Source organism: Pimephales promelas, chromosome 12 (genome assembly GCF_988280905.1).
Source record: "Pimephales promelas chromosome 12, fPimPro1.hap1.1, whole genome shotgun sequence".
In the NCBI taxonomy this organism is placed as follows: Eukaryota; Metazoa; Chordata; class Actinopteri; order Cypriniformes; family Leuciscidae; genus Pimephales; species Pimephales promelas.
Window position 1 is genome coordinate 20,339,035 of NC_142780.1, and position 23,056 is coordinate 20,362,090.

Genomic DNA, 23,056 nt, shown 5'->3' on the forward strand with positions numbered 1-23,056 from the left:
TTACATTGATAAAATAAACAAACAAGGTATATAGACATGGCTACATAACTACCACACGAAAAAATAAATAAATAAATAAAAAACTGTTATAACATTTATAAAACGGTTAATTCCAATCCTTGATTCTGATTGGCCAATTTATTGCAACCTTGCTGAATAAAATGTTAATTCCTTTTAAAAAAACAAATCTCATAGCTTCAAAATTTTAAACGGTAGCTATACTTGTAGTTATTTTTAAGTCGGGATGTTAAATGATAGAGTATAAAATCAAATGTCATTAATACTTGTAAAAATTTACAGGATGGGACAGTATCATTTGTCTTAGCAGTGACATGATTGGATAATACAGTCTTTTAAAATCTAGAAAGTGGAAAACAATAGCATTATTACACAATATATACACACACATATATATATATATATATATATATATATATATATATATACACACACACACATATATATATACACACATATATATATACACACACATATATATATACACACGCACCCATATACATACACATGCACACAAAGGACTATTTGACAATGGACCTCTGGAAATATAGATCATTAGAACAATGGCCTATTTATAAAAATAAGAGCTGCACCAATCACAAGTTTTTATGTGGACAATGGTGCTGCCATGTACTATGTACTAGTTTGTGAACCACATATGCCACCTAGTGGATGCCCACTATCATTTCAAACCACCACAAACACAGGTCATGCAACCCATTTGTTATTGACTGATTGCCAGTTCCTTTTTAATGGATGCATTGAAACACATGTGCGCTGCCAGAAAATTATAAACACCCACATCATGATCAACACATAAAAATCCCACATAAATGCCAGGGGCAACATGTCAGGAGCTGCCCTTGCAGGTTTGTAAAAGTACATGTCCTGAAATTTCCAAGAGTCTCCCACACACTTCCATCAAAAAACAAAAACAAAAAAAAACAACAACCTTCATCTTCTACCTCACACAAAGAAGCTAATCCTCACATTCAAGAGTTCAAGCATATCATCATTATTAAGACACTACCTTCCTGGAAAAACAGCTGTAACCAGTCTAAGCTGGTTACTATTGCTCTAACTGGCTCTAACACAGAGGATGACGGCCCTATTAAATCAGAGCTAGCATTGGCATCAGGCTGGATCAAACATTGTTCATTGTTTCATTTGGATTACTATTAGTACACTTTTGCATTTAAGTTAACTGACTTACAGTTAAGTTAACATTTGGGTGTTAACATCACAACTCTACTCAAAGCCATATATCTGCTTGTTATTAATATCGTTTTGTGGGCCATTTGTAGACACAGATTAACTAATTTAGCCCATTCTGCACTGATATTGTGAAAATTCACTGATGAACATGGTAGGAATTGTTAAAAATGACTGAGAGTACTGCATTCTTATTGGCAACTGGAAGCTTTATCAAATTAGCCCAAACATTTCATTTTAAAAAACATGCAAGGGGTGGAAGGGGATTTGTAGAAGTTTGTGAAAGTTGTTTATAGCAGTTCTGCTGAGTTTTCTGCATGTGTGCATCTGCAGCACAAGATAACTGGCCCCATTTTATATTAAGTGTAATGTAACATTAAGTAATAATTTTAACATTATTTTTTTTTAAAAAATACCTGCATGTGATTTCAGCTGTAATTATTCCTTTTCTGTACAATTTCTGTAATTACATCTATAATTACACTGTTGACAAGGGTCATGCTGTACCTAACTTTATCACAAAACCAGTCCCTGACCATACCTATATCCCACCTTAATAGCAGCAAAAGTGTTTTGCAATACAACATGTACATTGTACCAAACAACTTATGTATAGTACATGCTAAAGACATCTAATATAAAGTGTAAACAAATAACTTTTTGCACAGAGACAAGGGGGTTAAGACAGATTACAATACAGATGACTGATTCATCTGACACAAAGCAGCTGAGAGGCCTTTGACCTGGAATGCCTGAATGTTGAAAACAATGACTGTAGAAAATCTTCCCCAATGACACAACTGAGGACTTAACCACAAACCACAGAAAGCATGAAAAGAGAAAAACATTAGAGTCACTAGAGTTCATTTACCCTCATTTTAGGCCTACTTGTGCTGTTTGTGTTAGATAAATCCAGTCAGTGTATCTGCTTGAGTCATGGCTGTGATGAAGAATAGATGCTATCAGCGCATAGACCCTCTCACACGGTAGACTGGACGTAGCAGCCCCATTCTGCTAAATGATGAGTTGGCCGAGGTTACATGCGTTCATTGCTTACTATTCACCTTTCACACATTTATCCAAAAACCACATGGGACATAAACAACCAAGTCCTTTCATGGGCTTATAATTAAATCATCAAGCTAAATTGTTTTTTTGTTTGTTTTGAAAACAGGATAGTCATAATTTTTCAGCCATATTTTCTCCAATTACATTCTTTATTAGATGCAACACCAAATAAATACTCACTCTGGTGAAACACCATGTCAAATACTTAATGATGAAAATTCAGTCCAAAAAAAAAAAAGTTCACTCCTACCTAATTGTAAACCCACAGAAAATGTTTTGTCCAACATTTGGCACTGATCTTCTCCTTATGAAAGAACTGTTATCAAAAGCAGAAAAAATGAATTACAGAGGGAGCACTGTTTGCAATGTTTTCATCAAACTAATCCATTAAGAGGGTAACACAAAAGCGAAAACTGTCTGAAGCAACCATAACAGTCATAAATCTTTCTTAATCTTGCCTTTTTCTTTCGTGGTCAATTAAAATGTATTTATTGTACTGTCAGTCATAGTTTGCAGTATTCATATGTTGCCCTATACTCTCTTTTCAAAAACGGGAAGGATCTATTTTGATATAATGCATCAGCATTTTGGTGATAAACAGACGTTTCATCAGTGTCAGTGGTCATGTGGCACACACATTGCAACAAAAAATAAACGTCATTGTAACGTCTTGCGCCCGTTTCACACATACTCCGTTTGCAGTGCGTACGCGGTGCGTTTTTTCGATGTAAACAAGTCTTTCACACTGCACGCGGAAGCAGTCCATCGTTCTGTTCTAGGTGCGTGGCGCATCGTTTCCGCACCGAGTCTATTTTTGCTGTGCTGCAAACGCTGAATTAAACTGACAACGCACAGTTCGTGGTCAAAAAAATGAACACAGATACTACCTTAAAATGTAGTAATCTCACCATAAATGTGTTTAATTAAATACTACTTTTCATCTTTTTACTTTAAGACCGTGGTTTTAAGCAAGTATTCACTTCAACAAGGACTCAGCTAGCAAAAATTGTGCGGCCCAAAAGCGGCCCCTTTAAGGCCCCGTTTACACGAAGGGAAAGCGCAGATATTTCCCTGCGGTTTGGCCTCTCGTTTACACGAAAACCCCGTTTTTAGCACAGAAAACGATCATGTCTAAAAACTCCGGCCAAAGTGGAGATTTCTGAAAACGCCGGTTGTGTTGTCGTGTGAACTGGGAGAAACGGCGTTTTAGGTTCTCTCTTGTCGACTCTGAGGATTGTGATTGGCTTGCATGGCTTTATCTTTATCCCTACACTGCCGCCAATAGGTTTAGCATAGTTTTGATGGCGTTTGACGGCGTATTTATGCGGGTGTGTGAACGATGTTATTTTTGAAAACGGAGAGGAGGAAAATGTTTGTTTCGCTAAATTCCCGGCTTTGTGGAAACGTGGCATAAGGCTAAAACACTTGGCCGATCCTCGGCATGAATCTAGGTCCAATTCCTCTGCGAGTGCTCTGTTCAACGCGGCCCCATTAAAGCTAAAACACTCGGCTGAGTGATGGACATGATGAACGATGATCATCTCGTCTCATTCGCGGAGGTGGAAAAACAAGTTCTTTGTGACATGCAAGATTCATTGCAATAAAATTTAAATGCAAAAGAAAAGGCATAAGAATCTGCTTTTGTCAATTTTAAGTTTTAATTTAAAATGTTTGCGATAATATAAGTAGGCTACATGGTTAAATATTTGACCACTTGCTTGAGCAACATAATAGGCTAGCTATACTACTGTATATAGAATTAATGCATGGAATTATAGGCCTACTTTGTTTAAATTGTATTGCATACGTCCATTCAAGTTTGTGTATGTGTACAAAGAGAATCGCAATGCTGACAAAACTTTTTTTTAAATAAAAGTTGCTGCATAAAGTCTGGATTTGAAATAAAAATAGTGAGTATGTGTTCGTGGTACAGCCGCGGATCAGTTACGCACTGCAAACGCAACATATGTGAAAGCACTATAGAGCGTGCTGCTCCTGTACCGTAATAAGGTAATACCGTAATACGTATACTATATACACACTGCAAACGGAGTAGGCCTATGTGTGAAACGGGCGTTACATTTACGATAGTCTGATGCTTTTATCGTCATATCATATGAAGTGTGGCAACCTGATTCGTCCTTAGGAGGCATAAACATCCAAGAACATTAAATTGACCATAAAATAAAATAAAATATTTTATAGGTGGTCTATTTCAATAAAATAAAATAAAATTTATTCGCAGGAAGGATCAACTATTGAACGTACAGAGGAGTATAAATAATAGCGTGTAAAGTCTGCATGTGCAGTGATCATACTGGGCCCTCTGTATACTATAAAGCCATTGTTTTCATCAGCTGCAGACAGAGCTGAGCCAGAAAAAGGACAAGTTGGGACAAGGGGCTAAAGATCACTGAATAGGTGGAATCAAATTAAGGGTGATAAGGCTTTCTTCCGTTGTCACAAGGAAAAAAAAAACAACAACAACAATTACCCAAGGCTTTTTGGCCCGGAAAAAAAGATTAGTTTTGCAAAAACACGATCATGTTGAACCGCTGAAACCACTGAAACAAATATAGGGCTGTAGGCTACATTATAGGCTACAGAGAATGCTAAGGAATGTCTTATCTTTTAAGGTAAACACTATGCCATTTAGACGTGGAACTTGGGCATTGTGATCGGACTTCAATCAGCAGTTGTTTGAAATTTATGACATCACTTGCCTTCATAGGCAATTACTACACCATAACATCATAAAATAACTAGCCTATATTGCAACTAAAATTACAAGGAAAGGAAATGTTATAAAGAAACATTTGTTTTTTCTTAAATGTAGGCTGTTGTTCTTGGGCACTGTTGCCGTTGCTCATATGAATGCTAATTCGAATGTGTAAAGTGAGTACAGTAATAGTTTAGTATAGCATTAATAGCCTATGGCCAATAGGGCTCTATAAAAATGCAAATAGGCTCATCCATCTCGATTTCGTATACGTGCATCAATGTTGGCGCCTGCAAAAAAGGCTCAATTGTCTCTTTAATCACGAGGAATCTGTCCAGCATGGAACATTTACAGTTGTTTGACTTTATAAACTCCGTTTGAGGACAGCAACTTTATCCACACAGTAAATAGCCTACTGAAACTAAATAATTAAATAAAAATAATAAAAGTAAATTATAAATATTATTAAATAGCCTACCTGTTATTAAGGACAATCATAAAGATTTTGCTTTCAAGTTATGTACCGCCAACGATATTCTTTTAAATTATTTGTCTATAGAGTTGGCTAGCTATATGGGACGCAAAGTTGCTGTAATAACCAGACCATACATGAGCAATTCGCGAACATGAATATAAAAAGGAAATGTGACCTTAAAAATTTCAAGAAGAAACTAGGCTACATAAATTGCGCAATATTTCTCGACCTGGTTCGAAAAGATGCGGACTTCGCACACTTGCTGCAGTCAGTGACGCGTGGGATGATGCGCGAGAGCTGAACAAAGGCGAAATCACGTGGCAGCGATTGTGAAGGCAGCAGGCGAGTCCCGGGACTGTATAAAAGACCTAACATCCCTCTCCGCATACACGGAGGAAAATCACACTTCTCAGGTGAGTAACGCTCGCTCTTCACTAATGAAGTAGCCTAAACAATAACTTTTTTCCTTACCGTTTATATACAGAATAACCAGTTTGTCAGTAAAACTATTACTTAGTCTACGTAACTTATAGTTTACTGTTACTGAGTAAGCTATTGAACGCATATTCGTAAAGCAAATCCTGCATGCATACTCGTACCTTCAGATGCGGTTTTGTTTTGTGTGCATTTTTAGAAGGTGCTTTTTAAAAATACTGTTTGGATTTAAATTGTTTTAAGTTCAAATTTCCAAAGTTTATATTTTATGTGGGCGGTGATCTGATTTATTTATGTATTATTATTTTTGTGCCAGTGGTTTAAAATAGTTTTTTTCCTGCTGTGTTGATCTTTCCTCAGGTGTAACGTACTTGTCTGTCCATCAAAATGAGGTCTCTGGTGGTTATCTTTGCTCTGGCAGTTTTTACTGGTATGGAAAAAAAAAAAAAATGTTTTTCTGTTTTGAATATCAGTGCATAATTAAATGATTAATAGTGAATCTTATCAACTACTAAACATACTTTTTAAATGTCATCTGCTAAGCTTTGTAATCACTGTAAACTATCTATCTCTCTCATTTGTGAATATCCTAATATGGCATAAAGTTAACCGTCTCTTCACACCCCTCGTAGGGTGCCATGCTCGTAGCCTTTTCCAAGCTGATGCCCCTCAACCCAGATGGGAGGAGATGGTGGACCGATTTTGGCAGTATGTGTCCGAACTCAACACACATGCTAACGGTGTGGTGCTGAACATCAAGGAGTCCCAAATCAGCAGAGAGCTTGAGTAAGTTCAGCAGCCATTTTAACATCTATCTACAGCACCATCATACTCATCCTCACATTATCAAATAGCATATGTGCTGCTAAAGCATTGTTTGTGACCATTTTTTTTTTGTGTGTGTGTGTCTGTCTGTGTTTGTTTGTTTTCCAGTACCCTAATTCATGACACCATGACTGAGCTAAGCTCGTACAGTGAAAATCTTCAAACCCAACTGACTCCATATGCCTCTGATGCTGCTGGTCAGCTGACCAAAGACCTCCAGCTACTGGCTGGCAAACTGCAAACTGACATGACCGATGCCAAGGAGCGTTCCACTCAGTACGTGCAAGAGCTGAAGACCATGGTAGAGCAGAACGCAGATGACGTGAAAGCCCGTGTCAACACATACACACGCAAACTAAAGAAACGCCTGAACAAGGACACAGAGGAGATCCGCACGTGAGTCTGGATGTGCTTTCATAGGGTCAAATGCAAGCTTAAAAAAATGTAGATAAAGCATTTAACCAATGAAAACATGGGTCATTTTTAAAGATATTAAATCTTCACCTTCATTCTCTACAGCACTGTGGCAACCTACATGGGTGAGCTGCAGTCTCGTGCTTCCCAAAACGCTGATGCCATGAAGGACCGTTTAGAGCCATACCTCACCCAGGCCCAGGATGGTGCCAGCCAGAAATTGGGTGCCATTAACGAGCTGATAAAGTCCCAGGCGCAGGAGATGAGCGAGCAATTGGAGGTCCAGGCTGGAGCTCTGAAGGAGAAGCTGGAAAAGACCGCAGAGGAACTGCGTACCTCTCTCGAAGGCCGCGTGGATGAGCTTACCAGCCTCCTCACCCCCTACTCCGAGAAGATCCGTGAGCAGCTGCAGATTGTCATGGACAAGATCAAGGAGGCCTCAGCAGCTCTTCCCACTCAAGCTTAAAAGCTCCACGCTTATCTAGTGTTAACACCAAACAGAAACAAGAAGGGAGGTTTTGTGTTACTGAAATGTGCTTTTTTCATTCTGTGAGAGGTTAATAAGTGGTTAAGAACCAGATTTGACTGGACTAGCACTGTCCATTATTGGACAAAAGAATACCATGTACTCACCATGTTTATTTTCTCAGTATTAACCCACTGTCTGAGGATATACTTTCCATAATATTTTACAGTAGTAATTTTAAGATCAATCAACTTGTCATGGAAGTTATCTAAAAGATTTTTTTTCTACTAAGTGGGGCCAACCTGGTGCCATTCAAAATAAAATTCAAAAGTGCCTTCATCTACTGAACATAATCCGAATATATGCAAAGATAGCATTATGTTGTTAGCCTCAAATCCACATATTAATGCTCCTTTACTGTACATGTTTGTGCACTACTGTGTTTGAATTTGTTTGCAATAAATGTGTGTCCTACTACACAACCGGTTTCTCATTTTATTCTTGTCAAGTGTTTTGCTAAGTATATTTCTGTTCCCTGTTCCCATTATAACAATCCCACACACACACACCCCAACACTAGAAAAAAAAGAAAAAAAAATCAATTATGAATAAATTTAAACTTTTATTCAGCAAGGATGCATTAAATTGAGTAAAATTATAAATGTCTTTATTATTTAAAATAAATGCTGTTCTTTATGTTCATCAAAGAATCGTGAAAAATATATCACTTTTTCCACAAAAAAATTAAGCAACACAATTGTTTTTAACATTGATAATAATAAGAAATGTTTCTTGAGAAGCAAATCAGCATTAATTAATTTCACATTGTAATAATATTTCACAATATTGCAGTTTTTATGGCAGCCTTGGTGAACATAATTATGGAAGCTTGTTTCCGCCACAAAAACAAAAAACAAAAACAAAGGCACTGGTGACAGTTTCATCACACAATTCTGACTTTATAATTCACAATTGTGACTTTTTTCTCAGAACGCGCAATTATCTTTTGAACGGTATCTTTTGAAGGGTAGTGCATCTTACAAATCAACAACAACCAGATAATGCTTGTCCCTGAAGTATTCAGGTTGTTTTTCTGTATATTTCTGGCCCATAATCTAAACTAACCTCTTAATAACAGGCTAAGAAATTAGTCTGGTTAAAACATGCAAACATCACACACACACAACTAATAGGCCTATAATAATAGTCAGAGAACACATAAATGCACTCGCAAAAAGCAGTTAGCATGGTCTCACATTTCAGTGTTTGTATGTTTAGACTTGACAGCTCCACTTTTTTATATTTCCAACTTAAGCTCACTGTCACGCATCTCTCTGCCACCTCTTGCTTTTTCAATAGGACTTGTGTGGGCAAGATCACAGGTAACACCTTTCTTTCTCCAGTAACCAGAGATTTAAACCATGCATTCCTAAGTTCTGGAGTTCAAGGAAAGGTCTGTTAATGTTGGATTTTTAAATACATTCAAGACTTTGCAGAATTATTACCAATTGGGTGCAAATTAAACCAATTTTTTTCATATTGTGTGTGTGTGTGTGTGTGTGTGTGTGTGTGTAGATATGGGTTAAATAGTGAACATAACTCATAACACTCTAAAGACAAAGGTAAACTGCATCCATGGGGGATGTTTAAGACTAGACTATATGGAATTCGCCATGACCTAATCAGAAGAATTTTTACTATTGTTCATTTACAAGAAAAACACAACAAAACAAACGATCCACTGGCCAAATCAGCTTACATGCACATTTTACTTTCCACAGCGACTTGCATTGAGAGGAATCTTTGTTTGACATTATCCTTTGTGAAAAAAGGAAAAACATTATAAACACTTCCTATCACCTTTTGAGAAGGATGCACCTTTCTGTCTTTTCAAGTAAACTCTCTCCTCAAACTCTTGATGCACAGAACTTTTTACTCTCGGATCCATGTTTCTCAGCTTTGATTGTCTCATGATCAAAGGATCTGTTCTCAAACAGTTACCCTGTTTCTCTCTCTCTCGCTCTCTCTCTCTCTCTCTCTCCTGCTGCTTTGAATCTCAAGAAAGACATGTTGAGATGTGTTGGCAAATTCCATTTATTTGCCTGCGGGACTGCAGCATAAAGGAACATGCTGTGCCCCTGGTTATGTTTGCTGTCTTTGTTTTTCCTTTTTAATCTCTGCTATTTTGTATTCACATCTGGATAAGCAACACACACCACATCAACAAATGCATTGGGACTGCATGCAAACAATGCACTACCAAACAAACAGTTCCATCTGCAGTATTTGGACATACGTTTTACCAGATTCCACCTTTCCTTTCACTCCCTCTCTTTTAATTTTTATTTTATTTTTTATTTTTATCATCATAGTTTCTGTCTTTGTAACCCACTTTTGTTATTACTGTGTTAGCTATAGACCATTTCACAAGATGTAAACAACACTGGTCCAGAAGCACTTCCTGTTTCAGTTTTTTAACACTACATAAAAGCTGGGATAAAATACAACCAACAGAACATATAAAACTGAATCAAAAAGTTAAACAAACATCTTTAAGATGTTTTCTTTACATGTGAAATAAAAAAAACAATTACGAACTGAAACAGGAAGTGCTTCTGGACCAGTGTTGTTTACATCTTGTGAAATGGTCTATATAAAACATTTAAAAAGATAATACTACGAAAGAAAAGATTACATAACAAGGTTATTGAGAATCACTCCTGAAAGGATCTGTCGTAATCCTGGTTACTCCCTGTTTTTCAAGGAAAAAAATAGTCCCTTTCTTCACTGTAGATGGATGGATTTGCTAGTTAGCCTGTGGTGAAAGAGAAATAACATTCCTTTTCAGTAGCAAACTGTGTCTCGATCTGAAGATTTTAGCTTTTAATCACGCAGCTGGTCCGGCAGAAAAAATAATAATATAAAGCTTTAGAAGCCCAGCCTAGGCCTTTTCCTGTATACAACACATCCTTAATATTTGTTTAATAAATAAATAAAATAAAAGCAGGTTTGTAAAATGTAAGTTTTTGAAGTTTTAGGTAATCTTTCACAAACGAAGAATAACACATCTTTTGTCTCAAAGGTGAAACAATGAACCTGAGATGGCACAGCATGTCGCCGACTATAGACACTATGAGTCCTTCTATTCTCACTCACATTAAATGAAAGACTGTGGTCCATCGAATATGTGAAACAAAGAAAAAGAAGTGGCAAACAATGCATGCATGCATGACAAGGAAAGCTGTAAGCAGTTCGCAGGATTGTCTGAATGGCTTTGGTCTAAAGGTGCAGCAAAGACTGCAGATGACTAACAAAAGAACCCCCCAAGCAGAGGTAACTGCAGATCACTGCCTCTTGGTGTGATCTTGCATAAACATAATGTCCTCATTTGCACAGAGCCTCACTTCCCCTCTTCTGAGTCTAGACGCTTTCAACACTTTGCATGATGCACTTAAGCACTTTGAACACTTTTCTCTGTCAGCATTTTCTATAACGATCGAGTCTTTTAATAGATCTACCATAGTACAAGAAAGCATGTTATTTCGCAAAAAAGAGAAAAAAAAAAATCAATAAAAGAGCAGAGATATCTTATTGACCAAGAGAATAAAAAATACAAAGTTCATTGGCCACTGCTCATCAAAAACTGCTGAGTTTGTGTGTGTGTGTGTGTGTGTGCATGTACCTGGTATTCTCACCATTATGGGGACCAAACTTCACTATAATGAGAGTAATACCAGTTTTTTCAGGTTTTTTTTTTCAGGACAGATTTAAGATCAGTAGTGCAAGATTGTAACTTTTGGCTTGGGAACTTAAAATCTAAAAATGAATATAATAAATGCTAACATATTAAATGACATTAATAATTTAGGATATTTTAATGTTTTTGAAAAAGGTCATTTAATCAAAAATAGAGTACAAAAAAATGTAATAAAGGGGAAATATTAATACCATTATAATTATTCTAAATTTACATATAAAAAGTTCAATAACATACATAAAATATATTTTTAATTGTAACATATTTAACTAAATTATTCCACAGCAATTGTACTGCAGAAGTCATTACTCCAGTCTTCAGTGTCAAATGATTTTCAGAAATGATTCAAATGAAACATGTAAATGTTGATTCTAATGGAAACATTATTTAATATTTTTGGAACCAGCAAACTGCTATACATTTCTAAGGATTATTTGATTATTATATATTAATGTAAAAAAAAAAAAACACCATTTATGTTTTGTTGTTGTTGTTGTTGTTGTTTTGTATATACATTAAGTAAATAAATAAATAAATAAATAAATAAATACATTTCCAGACCTGTAACTTCATGGAAATGAAGTAAAATTTGGCATATAAGGTGATGTGTTGGGCATTTAAGCACACTATGGCATAAATATTCTACAGCACTGAACATGCAATCCTTTATTAAAATACAATTAAGAAGGCTAGTGCATGACACTAGGTCAATAAAGTTGACTATAGAGATCTACTCATCTTGCGGACCTAAAATCCAAAGGTGGTTTCAAAGCAGACAATCCTGCATCTTTGTTATGTCATAGGTATGATGAAGCAAGGTTATGCAACTACACCGAGATAAACAACTTCAATTTACTTCAGTCCAAATTCAGTATCTCTATCTCATGTGGCTAAAAGGTTAAAGAGCTGTGGAGTAAATCAGTGTGTCCTTACATCAAACAACAAAGTTATGCACCTCCAGATCTAAAACAGATAGTTAGACTGAAGTATGCTTTAATCGCTGATAAACAACTAAGGCTAAGACTACAGCATTATCTTTGCTTTACAGTCAGGAAGAATGTCTTTGCAGATTTGTTCAGACATCCAACGTCTCCAGAAAGATACGTCATATACACCCTTAAGAAAAATAATTTTACTTAAGTTTATGAAGTATATTTTATCAAATATATATCAAGTATATATTTTTAAGTATACTTTATGAAGTCAGTATACTAATATCAATGTGTACTAATAGTAAACTTGTAGGTGACAATTTGACAGTTTGGGACTAAGTTGGCCCACTTGTAGTGTATAAAAGTATTTGTTTAAGTGTACTAGTAAACTTTAAGTACACAACTTAAAGGTTTCTTATTTGTTTACATTTTGTAGCTTATGGACACTGAAGTTTACTCTCAGTAAACTACTAGTTTAGTAGTTTATACTGCAAGTATACTAGTTTTCTTTAAGTGAAAATAACATTATACTGTAGTTTAGGCCTACTATTTATTATTATATATTATATATTTTTGCACTTGCATTATACTATGTTCAAATGTAGATATTTTTATACTAGAAAAATTCCTTTAATTGTAGGCTACTTTAAAAAAAAAACATTTTATTAGTGTATTATCAACACTTGAATGTCTGTAAGTTTCATTAAGAAAGGCAACATTTTAAACAAAAAAGCTGAGAAAATCACATTTTTGTCATAGATTCAGACTGATAATCAAAACAGATGAAGTAGATTGATCCAACCTAAAAAAGCTTCACATTTCATTTGGTAACATTAAGCAGTTTTTGATTTACATGCTGTTTAATGTTTGATGATCACATTATTTTTTGAGTGAGCAATCTTCAATCACTTTTTTCAGCTGCTTCTTCTTCTGTGTTTTGATTCAGAGATTCTGTATTAGAAGATGTGTAATAGTGTCCCGTACCATATAACAGTGAAAACATGGATAACTGGAAAATTCAGTCAATGGTTTGGAAAGAGTAAAGTAGAATTAATTGTAAATTCCTATTTACTTTACCAGTGGGCTAGCCTACACAAAAAAATCAGATATGCAGAATTAGAAACATATCTGTTTTATATTAATATTCTAATCAATATTTTCAAACAATGTAAGTTTCATAAGACTGTATGAAAAACTATGTAAAAAAAGTATAGTCTATTTAATACTTGACCAAAAGAGTTAACACAACTTCAAGCCATGGCATGGTAAATTTGTTACAGTGCAAGTATACTTTGAATACCTAATTATACTTTTAAGTATATCTCGATCAAAAGATTGAGTCCAAATACAGTCCAAATGTATTTACAATTTTTACACTTAAGTAAAAATTTAAGTATATTTCTGAGAAGTATATAGAATGTAGACAGAGAGTATACCTTCTTATAAGTATAGAACACTTGAATCATTTTATTTTTCTTTTAAAAGGAATTGACAGCAAAGTGGAATGGTGAAGGTATGCCATCTTAGCATGACATGACATGCTTGCTATCTGTTTGCATTTCCCGAATCCCAAATGTTGGCATTTTGCCCACTTCCTCTCTTTCCTCACCTACAAGGCCTCCATAGACACAAAGAAATGATGCATTCTCTATTACAGATAAGAGGTCCCTCCAAGTATTAGTTCCAGTTTCAGCCATTCAATAGCATAGCGTGACTATTATTGAACTTTAAATAGCACTGAAATCGATATTAACAAAACTGCTGTCAGCTACAATGGTAACTGAAGTTTTAGATTCTTTTTTATCTTATTACAATAAGCAATGACTTTGCCAATGAAGCACAATACTATTAATGTTATTTTTTTAGCATAACTTAAAAGGTTTTTTTTTTTTTTTTTGCAAAATGGGGCAGTAGACACTGAGGTTTGCTTGAGGAATTTGACTGAGGAAAGATTTATTGAATTTATAGTCCACAGACACTGTTGTTTTGACTTTCAGATGAGATTTGAAATTGTGTAAGTGTTGTAAGCAGTTATAAAATAAGAGAAGAGCATGTAAGCAGTTGTAAAATCCCTGATATGAATTTACGTTGTAACAGTGGCTGTGCACCATAAAAAAAATTGGCTACTGTTTTGTAACATTTGTAGTTGAAATTTACTGTTTCAAATGGAACTGATAGTCATTAATGTTATGCGTATCAGGAATAACAGAACAATATGAGAACATGCAGCTGCAGGGCAAACAGTTTACTCACCTAAGATGTTTACTAGAGCCATTGTCGCCATGGCAAAACAAAAAGAAGTACAACAGAGATGTAGGCCTACGGGAAGAGTAAATGATCACAGTTGGTCTTGATAGGTCAGAGGTGGTGTTATCACACTATACGTCAGCTCAGTCCAGCTATAAATGGCCAAGCCATCTGTGGGTCATCACAATCTCAACCCAATTCTCTTGAGGACTACAAGCAAGGTATGCATTTTAGGCTACATTAAATTTATTCTTCTCGTGATACATTTCTAAACGTCTAAAGTAAGGAGCTAATCTACCGAGCTTTTCAGAGAAGCATTAGAACTGACTTACTTTTCCTACCTTAAGTAGCCTAAATAAATAGTATATGGCGACATCTAGGCGTCATTGCTTGTCATCTGTACATTCAGCTTTTAAGTTTATTTCCCATGTTAAAAACAATCGGCCTAGGCTATTCAATTACAACACTTTAAAAATATGATTAAAAAAAAAAGGATTAGAATAAGCATTTATTTAGTTTTGTTTTGTATCTTCGTTTGTTTTGTTTTCCAAAAGCGAACTTCTTCGTGTATTCAGCAGACATTCTCAAATAGGTTATTTGAACTCTTCTCGTCGAAGCAGATAGTTCTTTAAAATTACAATGCATTTTATATATATAGCCTATAAATATATATATATATTTCGAAGTAGAATAACAAGTGGGAAAAAACGTCTATACGCACTGCTTGTGACTTGTTTACGTTATTTGTGACGTAGGATATAATCAAATAACTTCATCTTAAATCGGTCGAAATGGCCGCACCGTCCGTAATCAGGTCTCTAAACTCGTTTTATTTTCTGTGTGTTACAGAAAATACTGAAAAGATGAAACTGTACCTGGCTGCAGCCGTGCTGATGCTTGTACTTGCTGTACACACAGGTAATTGTCAATCTGATTTTTAAGATAAAATATTCTAATGACATATTAAACATAATTTCTTAGTATATAATGCTATTTCACATGAGTACAAATGAGATTTATGCATTGACAATGTTTACCTGAATTTAAACAGAGGCCCAGGATGAGCCCACACTGGAGCAGCGTTTCGCCACTTTCCAGACCCAGGTGAAGGCGATTGCAGAGGACCTGACAGAGAAGACCAAGACCACCTTTCAACAGTTGGATCAGAGCGAGTTTGCTACTAAAACCAAGTAAGTTCATATAATTCATATTTTATTTTAAATATATCAAATGTAACTTAACTTTACATGTTATATTTATTTATAAAATGCATTATTCAAATGGTCATGTTGTATCTGTACTGCAGCTGCTTCACATTTGCTTTTTCTAAAATGAATTTGTGTTTTTGTCTTGGCAGGAGCTGGTTTAGTGAGCAGTTTGAGAAGGTGAAGCAGAAGGTGTCCGAAACATTCCAATAAAATAAAATAAAAAAACGATGACCATACCCTTCATCTCTGCAACCCTGTAATTACTCTGTTATATGTGATATCACCCCCACCCTGTTGTGCCAACTGGTGCATTTGTTACAGTTTAAAATGACTTCAAACTGTGATGATCTGCTTGTCATTTGTGTACTCAATGTATCTGGCAATTTTGTAGGATCCTGTTAAATATTATGGAAACATTTGAAATCTAAAAATTCATTCTGAATTTTTTTTTTCAAAACAATAAACAATGAAAAAAGAACCAGTTTGTGTTTGTTTAATTTGAAATGTGTTCATATCAAAAATGAAATATTGAAATAATTATTTTGAATATAAATTTGAATTAATTGTTTATATTTGTATCAACCTACATAACAGGAATATGCTACATCATTTTATAAATCAATTTTAGTAGTTAAGTCAGGTAAACCAATAAAGAGCAATATACAGACACACTATAAATGATGATAGCCATAACATCAAAATATCACCAACCAATAAATATATAATATAGACCACTATGGAAAGTTGCAAATCATAGGCCAAAGGGCTTCTCGCATCAGACCACATCAGGCTAAAGTCAGTGTTTGTCCTCAGTTAATGATCATTACATTGCCATGATTAATATCAAGCCATGCAGTTCAGCAGTCAATAGGACTGACTAACTGACCCCTTTTCTTTGAATTGCATCCCACTATTGAATTTCTCTGGCCTAAATGCAACAAATGTTAACTTGTTTTTATCTGTTCAGTACTTCAAAGGATCAAGGTTGAAACATCCTCCATATGTGCTAACAGTCATCGAAAAACTGTCAGCTGGTAACAGGAATCATGACATATATTAATCATGACATTATCAATAATTTCGGTCAAAACTTAAAATATATTTATATACTGATGTCCCCGTCCCCACCAATTTCAAAATCAAACCTACTCCACTGGTTTAGCCTATATAATAATCTAATATTTATAGACCTTTTGTGGAAGGCTGTGCACATTTAACATGAATATATACCTATGAACCAATACTATTGTTCAAATATAAATTATTGTAACAATACAGTGGTTATAGTTGTTAGATGAGTTCAACAGCATGAAGGTTGCTGTATGCGTTGCTAAACTAAAAATCAACTGATCTGGCAATGATACTGTATATTATTCTCCAAATATCTCTTACATTTTCTTTGGCCAAAACAAATTAAAACATCGTAAGATTAATGGAGAAGTTGTATGGATGGGTAATACTTGTAAATGGAAAAAAAGCCCTCCTTTAATATATTTCTATGTGATTAATTAATAGAAAAGTCTGAAACTTTATGTCTCTCTTTATCAAAATATTTACTTTTTTTAGTATTTTCATTCCTTTCATGTATACTGGCTATATGCTTGTCTTCATCCTTGCTCCTTTTTTTTTTTTTTAAATCCAAACTCTATATTTATCTAAATGGAAGTGTCTTACAGTTTTGTTTGTTCCCTGTCTTGTTATGTACATTCTGCAAATAATAAATAATAAAAAAAAATTAATGGAGAAACTCAAATGGCTCAGGGCCTTATGGACACCCCACAAATGGAACCCAGAGAAATATAAATACTTATATTAATATAATATGTCAAATATAATTGTGATTTTTATTTATTTACTTATATATTTTATTTTTAAATATACATTTATAAATATAAAATTGCACCAAAAAACTCCACAAGAGCTTGTTTTTGCTGAGTAAACAGCAGACAGTGCCTACTCGGAAATGGTGTGATCTGTTTGTCTGAATTGATACAAATACAGCATTGCTGAAGCAAGTTGGCACTCTTCAAAGAACACACTGAACTAAAGACAACCTCATCGCAAAAGCCTCAGAAAAACCACAGTGCGTCTGGCAAACAGTTCTTCTGAAGAAAAAAAAATTCTCTCATCTATACTTCTCCACTTCTACATTAACTGTAAAGGTACATATGTACTATATGTTTAAGTTTGATTTGTTACCACCATGTAATAATGTATATGTAAGCAATTCCAAATCTATTATTACCAATTGATGAACTTAACTGATTGTTCTGCCAGATGTCCAGATTGGTGCTCTTTGTTCTGGTGGTGATGTTGCAAGGTCTGTCTACGCATGTATATATTTTATGCATCACTGCTTTTGATATAAAAGACTAAAGATAGATAGATTTAAAAAAAAAAAAAATGGAAACATCTATCATGCAACTTTTTTAAAATGTGTAAATCTACGGCCCTCCTAGTGTGTTGGACGTTGTCCAACCCGTTGCCTTCTGCTGCTCCAGACAATGCTGGACTTCTTGGAAGAGCACAGCAGGTGTACAGGTACAGCTAATGCATAATGTTTTTTCACTGCTAAAATTTACATGTTATTTTATTTTATTTATGTTTGTTTGTTTGTTTGTGCGTCTGACTTACACAGGGACACAAAGACTAAAGTTCTAAATGTTGGCAGCACAGCCGCTGGTTTCGTTGGCATGTACTACGAGGACCATCTCAAACCCGTAGCTGACTCTTACATGGAGTGGGCTAAAGACGGTGCAAGTTCCTTTTGGGAGAGACTGAAAAGAAAAGTGTCCACCTTCAGATCAACCCAAGATAAATAAGCAGAACAGACCTTTAAGGAACAAAAAGACTCCTGATCAAACCTCACTTAAGTTTTAAAGTATACTGATATTGTGGAAATAATGCACTAAATCATATACCACCAATGTAGACATTCCATTGCAATAATGCAAACATGATGTAATGTAAAAAGTGCAACTAAACTGCAAGAATGTTTCCTTTTAACGCCTAACTAATAAAAGTGCCGGATAATGTCACAGAACAAATGGATTGTGGAATCTTTGAATGAGAAACAGTGGATGGATTAGGTAATGGGAAAATAATTAAGGAAGAAAATGAGATACAAAAATGCTAAATGGATATATGAATAAGGATATTTTATCTAATTAAAAAAAAAAATTAAAAAAGGAGAAAAAAAAATAAAGAAAAAGAGAAAGAAAGGTCCACGGATTTAGATTAGACACGTTATGTTCCAAAGTGGAAAGTTCACGGAGTCTGATTTTGTCAATTTGGCATGTTGAAAGCTTTTCACAACCTTTGGACAGGCTTTGCTCAAACCTTATTAGTTTATGTACATTAAAGTCAACAATATTGATTCTGGCACTCATGGAAGAAAAAAAAATGCTGTCCAAGCACAGTCTGAATAGGTTAAGAGATAAAAGTTTATTTGAATGTCTAAAAATGGTAAAAAAAAATACATTTTTTAGCCTTTCAGTTTGCCTACAGACTTGTTGAGAAGTATATTTCACATATTTAATATATTAATATTATGTATTTATTTTTTATTAAAAAAGCCATCATATGCAATTTATGATTTCAACAATGTCTCTTTTGTCTCATCTTTATGTTCCTGTAGCTCAACTAGAGCAGGGTGCTAGCAATGCCAAGATTTTAGGTTTAAACCCCGGGGAAATACATACTACTAAAATGTATACTTTACAGGCAGGATTTTTTTAAGCTGGGATGGGGTCACCCAAGAGGTCGAAAAAAGTTTCAAGGTGGTCAATTGAAAACCAGTGAAATATTTTATAACTCTATAGTTTATACAGAGTTTATACATCTCACGTCACTCTAAATATGGGTAGAAAAGAAAGGATATGGTTAATAAAAAAAGTTAATTGCAAAATTTCCAGATCATATTTAATAATTTATTGGGATGTATACCATATCCTTTCTTTTATATAGAGTATATGAAGAGTTCAGATGCAAAAGCCTCTAAATGCCATTTGAAATTTTCTTCTAGAATGGTCATTTTTATCAAGCTTGTATATTTAAGCTCAGTAATTTCACTTAAATGGCAATGAAGATTACCTATTAATTGTCATTTAAGTGAAATTACTGAACTTAAATATACAAGCTTGATAAAAATGATCATTTTAGAAAAAAATTTCAAATGGCACTTAGAGGCTTTTGCATCTGAACTCTTCATATATACACTATATATAAATATAGCTTTGCTTTTCTTTCTTTTCTTTTTACATTGCTTTTCTTTTGAAGCTGCTTTGTATCAAAGTGCCTGTTAAGTGTACACATCTATTCTTATCTTTAAACACTCACATCAATGGCTTTAATAAATAAGAGGTCGCAAAGGGGGTCAATGGAAAACCAATGAAATATTTTAGGTCTCCCAAAAGTATAATAACAGTATTATGAAAGGCACATAAATTTGAATTGAGCTGAAATATTTCTCTATAGGTTTGGCTAACATCTAACATCACTCTAATAATGGGTAGAAAAGAAAGGATATTGTTAATATAAAAAAAGTATATAAAGCTTTGCTTTTCTTTCTTTTCTTTTTGCATTGCTTTGCTTTGAAGCTGCTTTGTATAAAAAGTACCTGCTAAGTGTATACATTTATCCCTAGTGCATCTTTCAACACTCAGAGCACATAAACGTCTTTAATTAGGGGTTTCATAAGTACAGTCTCATGTCTTATTAATACACATACAGGGAACTGTGGACTTTGAGTGGACAAACCATGGTGGACATGTTTGCCCTGTGGGAACAGTAAGTCCACCCGCGTGGGTGTGTATACATGCAGCATGAGTGTGTGATTGATTGTAAGTTATTGAGTGTGTGTGTGTGTGTGTGTGTGTGTGTGTGATGACGTTTGTTTGGTCAAGCGGTCAGGCAGATATAGGGATGGACGGCAGACAATATAACTGCAAACTCAGCTGGTGCAGTTGACTCCAGTCCTTTATTTCTCTCTACAGGAATCTCACTAGCACAAGGTAAAGTGAGTCTTCAGTATGTTGCTTTTGCATTCATGCATTAACATTGGGCTAAACTACTTACAATACCTCACTATTTTAAAAAGAATTGAAATGCATCTCTTTTTTTCCGCAAATAGAAAACAAGGCATATTGCATTATAAACATATTTTCATGACTGTTTATTCATTTGATTTTTTTGTTCGTAAGAGTTCAACTTTAAGAGAAAACTGATGATACTCACATATATTCATGTCTAAATGTCTGTCTCCTCTCCCAGATGAAGCTGACATTTGCTCTCATCCTTGCACTCCAAGGTAAAAACTATTTCTTAAAAATTGTATTGCTTTGTTAACCGGTGTACAACTGGACAAAAGAAAGACGTTTTAGAACAGAAGTTTAGCCTGTTAATTTCGATTTGCTCATCAAAATTATTACCCTAATGGAAGTTTTAGGCAGATTTAATTCAAACAAGAAATAAGTCACAAGTCTAATTTGCATTTAGTATTGTATAAATGAATGACTGACATTTTAGCTGTAGGTGGCATGCAGACATGTTACGATGAAAAGCAGTTTACCAAGTGCACATAATTGTGCAGACCTTTCTCGGGTACACACTCTTTTTCACACATAACAACTAGAAATTATTTAGTGAATGTGGGTAAGCATGTTGTTTTTAGGTGGACACAGTGGTCTTATATCATTCTCAAGGTCTTTTCTTCCTCTCGTAGTGTCGGTGTGTGTCTGGGCACAGCAATGGCCCGAGCCTGACAAGGAGTTAGTTGAGAAATATGAGGGACTGAAGGCAGTTTTCTTTAAGAGGATTGTCACTGCTTGGGAAAAGGTCAAAAGCTCAGCTCAGCCAGCGCTAGAGGGCTCACCAACAGGAGGAAGAGCCCAGGAGATTTATGATGAACTTAAGAAAAGCCCAAGAATGGAAAGTGCCATCAAAATTATCAGGTGAGGGCTGCCTCAAACTAGTCATATGGCTCTTACAGCATCATGTGAGGAAACTGTGAGTAAATCCATGTGTGCTTCTTATAGCGGTCTGGCCAGTGAGATGGAGCCTGTGGTGGACAAAGCTCGCTTGTCTCTTCTCGGTGCTTATGGCCATTACCTTCGGCCCTACGTTGGCGAAACCCTGGACAAAGCGATCACCAGCATCAAGCCAGTGCTGGATACCGTCCTGCCTCAAGAATAGAGTCCACTGCTCATCAAACACTGACTACTTCAACTAAGCAAACATGCAATTTCATTGCTTCAATAATAGATCCAAATCTGAAACTGCTTGTCCAGCTCAGTCAGCATGTCAGTACAGTTTATTTGCATGTATATACTGTATCTGTGTATTTGAAACTGTTCTGTTAAGTGCAGAGAAAAAATAACATTCGGTCAAGTGATTTTGTGTGCCTCATAAAGAAACAAGACTTATTCGAAATAAAAAAAAAACCTCTGGAAAATGCAAACCCTGGTTTCGGATGTGATTAATGTGTAGAACACAAGTATTAATGTAAACATGATGTATTTATTTAAACACCTGAAATGTCAATTTTCACACATGTATTGAACACTTATGTTATGACCACTGATAAGGTCCACAGTCCTGCTCTGACATGAACATAATTAGACTCTAGAATAACGTTAGCCTCATGGCATAATTGTCATATTTCAACTAAATCATATTTCAATGTCTTTGGAAAGCGAAAAAAAACACAAAATGACTTGTGTTAACGATAAATGTGTTATTCGACAGAAAGGGAATCAAATAATAGGCTAAAAAGCAGCTACTGTTACTCGACACATTCTGTCCATCAATGAGAAATATATATTTTCATTCAATTTTCACTTTTAGCTTTTGGATTATAGAATTTTAGTGTCAACTAATAATAATAATAATACAGTCATGCTCAAAAAGCAGAATCTGCAAAATGTTGGTTTGCCGCTTCAGGGCGCCGAAGCGTCCGTTTAACCAAATACAAGAGGCCAGTCTCGAGAGACTGGTTCCCTCAGTAGAGTTCATGGCAGCGTGGACACTACTGCCAGAAATTTCTCAGTGGATCCTGCATGTGATAGAAAAGGGTTACAGAATTCAGTTCGGTTCTCGTCCACCCAGATTTCTAGGGGTCCTCCCCACGGTGGTGGTCCCCGAGCAGGCACGGAGCAGGAAGTGCTGACGCTTCTGCAAAAAGGGGCTATAGAAAGGGTTCCTCCTACTAGCAGAGAGTCAGGGTTTTGCGCACAGACACTCAAAATTCCGGACTTAAATTGTAAATAATAAATTGACAACTT

The 23,056-nt window shown here is 35.2% G+C and overlaps 4 protein-coding genes across 4 annotated transcripts; all 4 read left to right on the top strand.

Annotated features, from left to right (window-relative positions):
* Positions 1-5,821: 5,821 nt before the first annotated feature.
* On the top strand, positions 5,822-8,114 carry apoeb (apolipoprotein Eb). Its single transcript, XM_039680195.2, has 5 exons — positions 5,822-5,905; positions 6,288-6,357; positions 6,560-6,713; positions 6,861-7,148; positions 7,272-8,114. The coding sequence occupies exons 2-5, from the start codon at positions 6,315-6,317 to the stop codon at positions 7,630-7,632; spliced, it is 846 nt and encodes a 281-aa protein (XP_039536129.1). The 5' UTR covers positions 5,822-5,905; positions 6,288-6,314; the 3' UTR covers positions 7,633-8,114.
* Positions 8,115-14,669: 6,555 nt separating this feature from the next.
* Positions 14,670-16,254, top strand: apoc1 (apolipoprotein C1). The gene is made up of 4 exons (XM_039679343.2): positions 14,670-14,789; positions 15,418-15,486; positions 15,620-15,758; positions 15,926-16,254. Exons 2-4 carry the CDS (start codon positions 15,432-15,434, stop codon positions 15,984-15,986), a joined length of 255 nt encoding a protein of 84 aa, XP_039535277.2. The 5' UTR covers positions 14,670-14,789; positions 15,418-15,431; the 3' UTR covers positions 15,987-16,254.
* Positions 16,255-17,809: 1,555 nt separating this feature from the next.
* apoc4 (apolipoprotein C4) lies at positions 17,810-18,823 on the top strand. The gene is made up of 4 exons (XM_039679884.2): positions 17,810-17,938; positions 18,054-18,096; positions 18,236-18,317; positions 18,415-18,823. Exons 2-4 carry the CDS (start codon positions 18,054-18,056, stop codon positions 18,596-18,598), a joined length of 309 nt encoding a protein of 102 aa, XP_039535818.2. The 5' UTR covers positions 17,810-17,938; the 3' UTR covers positions 18,599-18,823.
* A 1,874-nt stretch (positions 18,824-20,697) lies between these two features.
* Positions 20,698-22,233, top strand: apoa2 (apolipoprotein A-II). Its single transcript, XM_039679930.2, has 4 exons — positions 20,698-20,788; positions 21,048-21,084; positions 21,499-21,727; positions 21,812-22,233. The coding sequence occupies exons 2-4, from the start codon at positions 21,048-21,050 to the stop codon at positions 21,966-21,968; spliced, it is 423 nt and encodes a 140-aa protein (XP_039535864.2). The 5' UTR covers positions 20,698-20,788; the 3' UTR covers positions 21,969-22,233.
* The last annotated feature ends 823 nt before the right edge of the window (positions 22,234-23,056 follow it).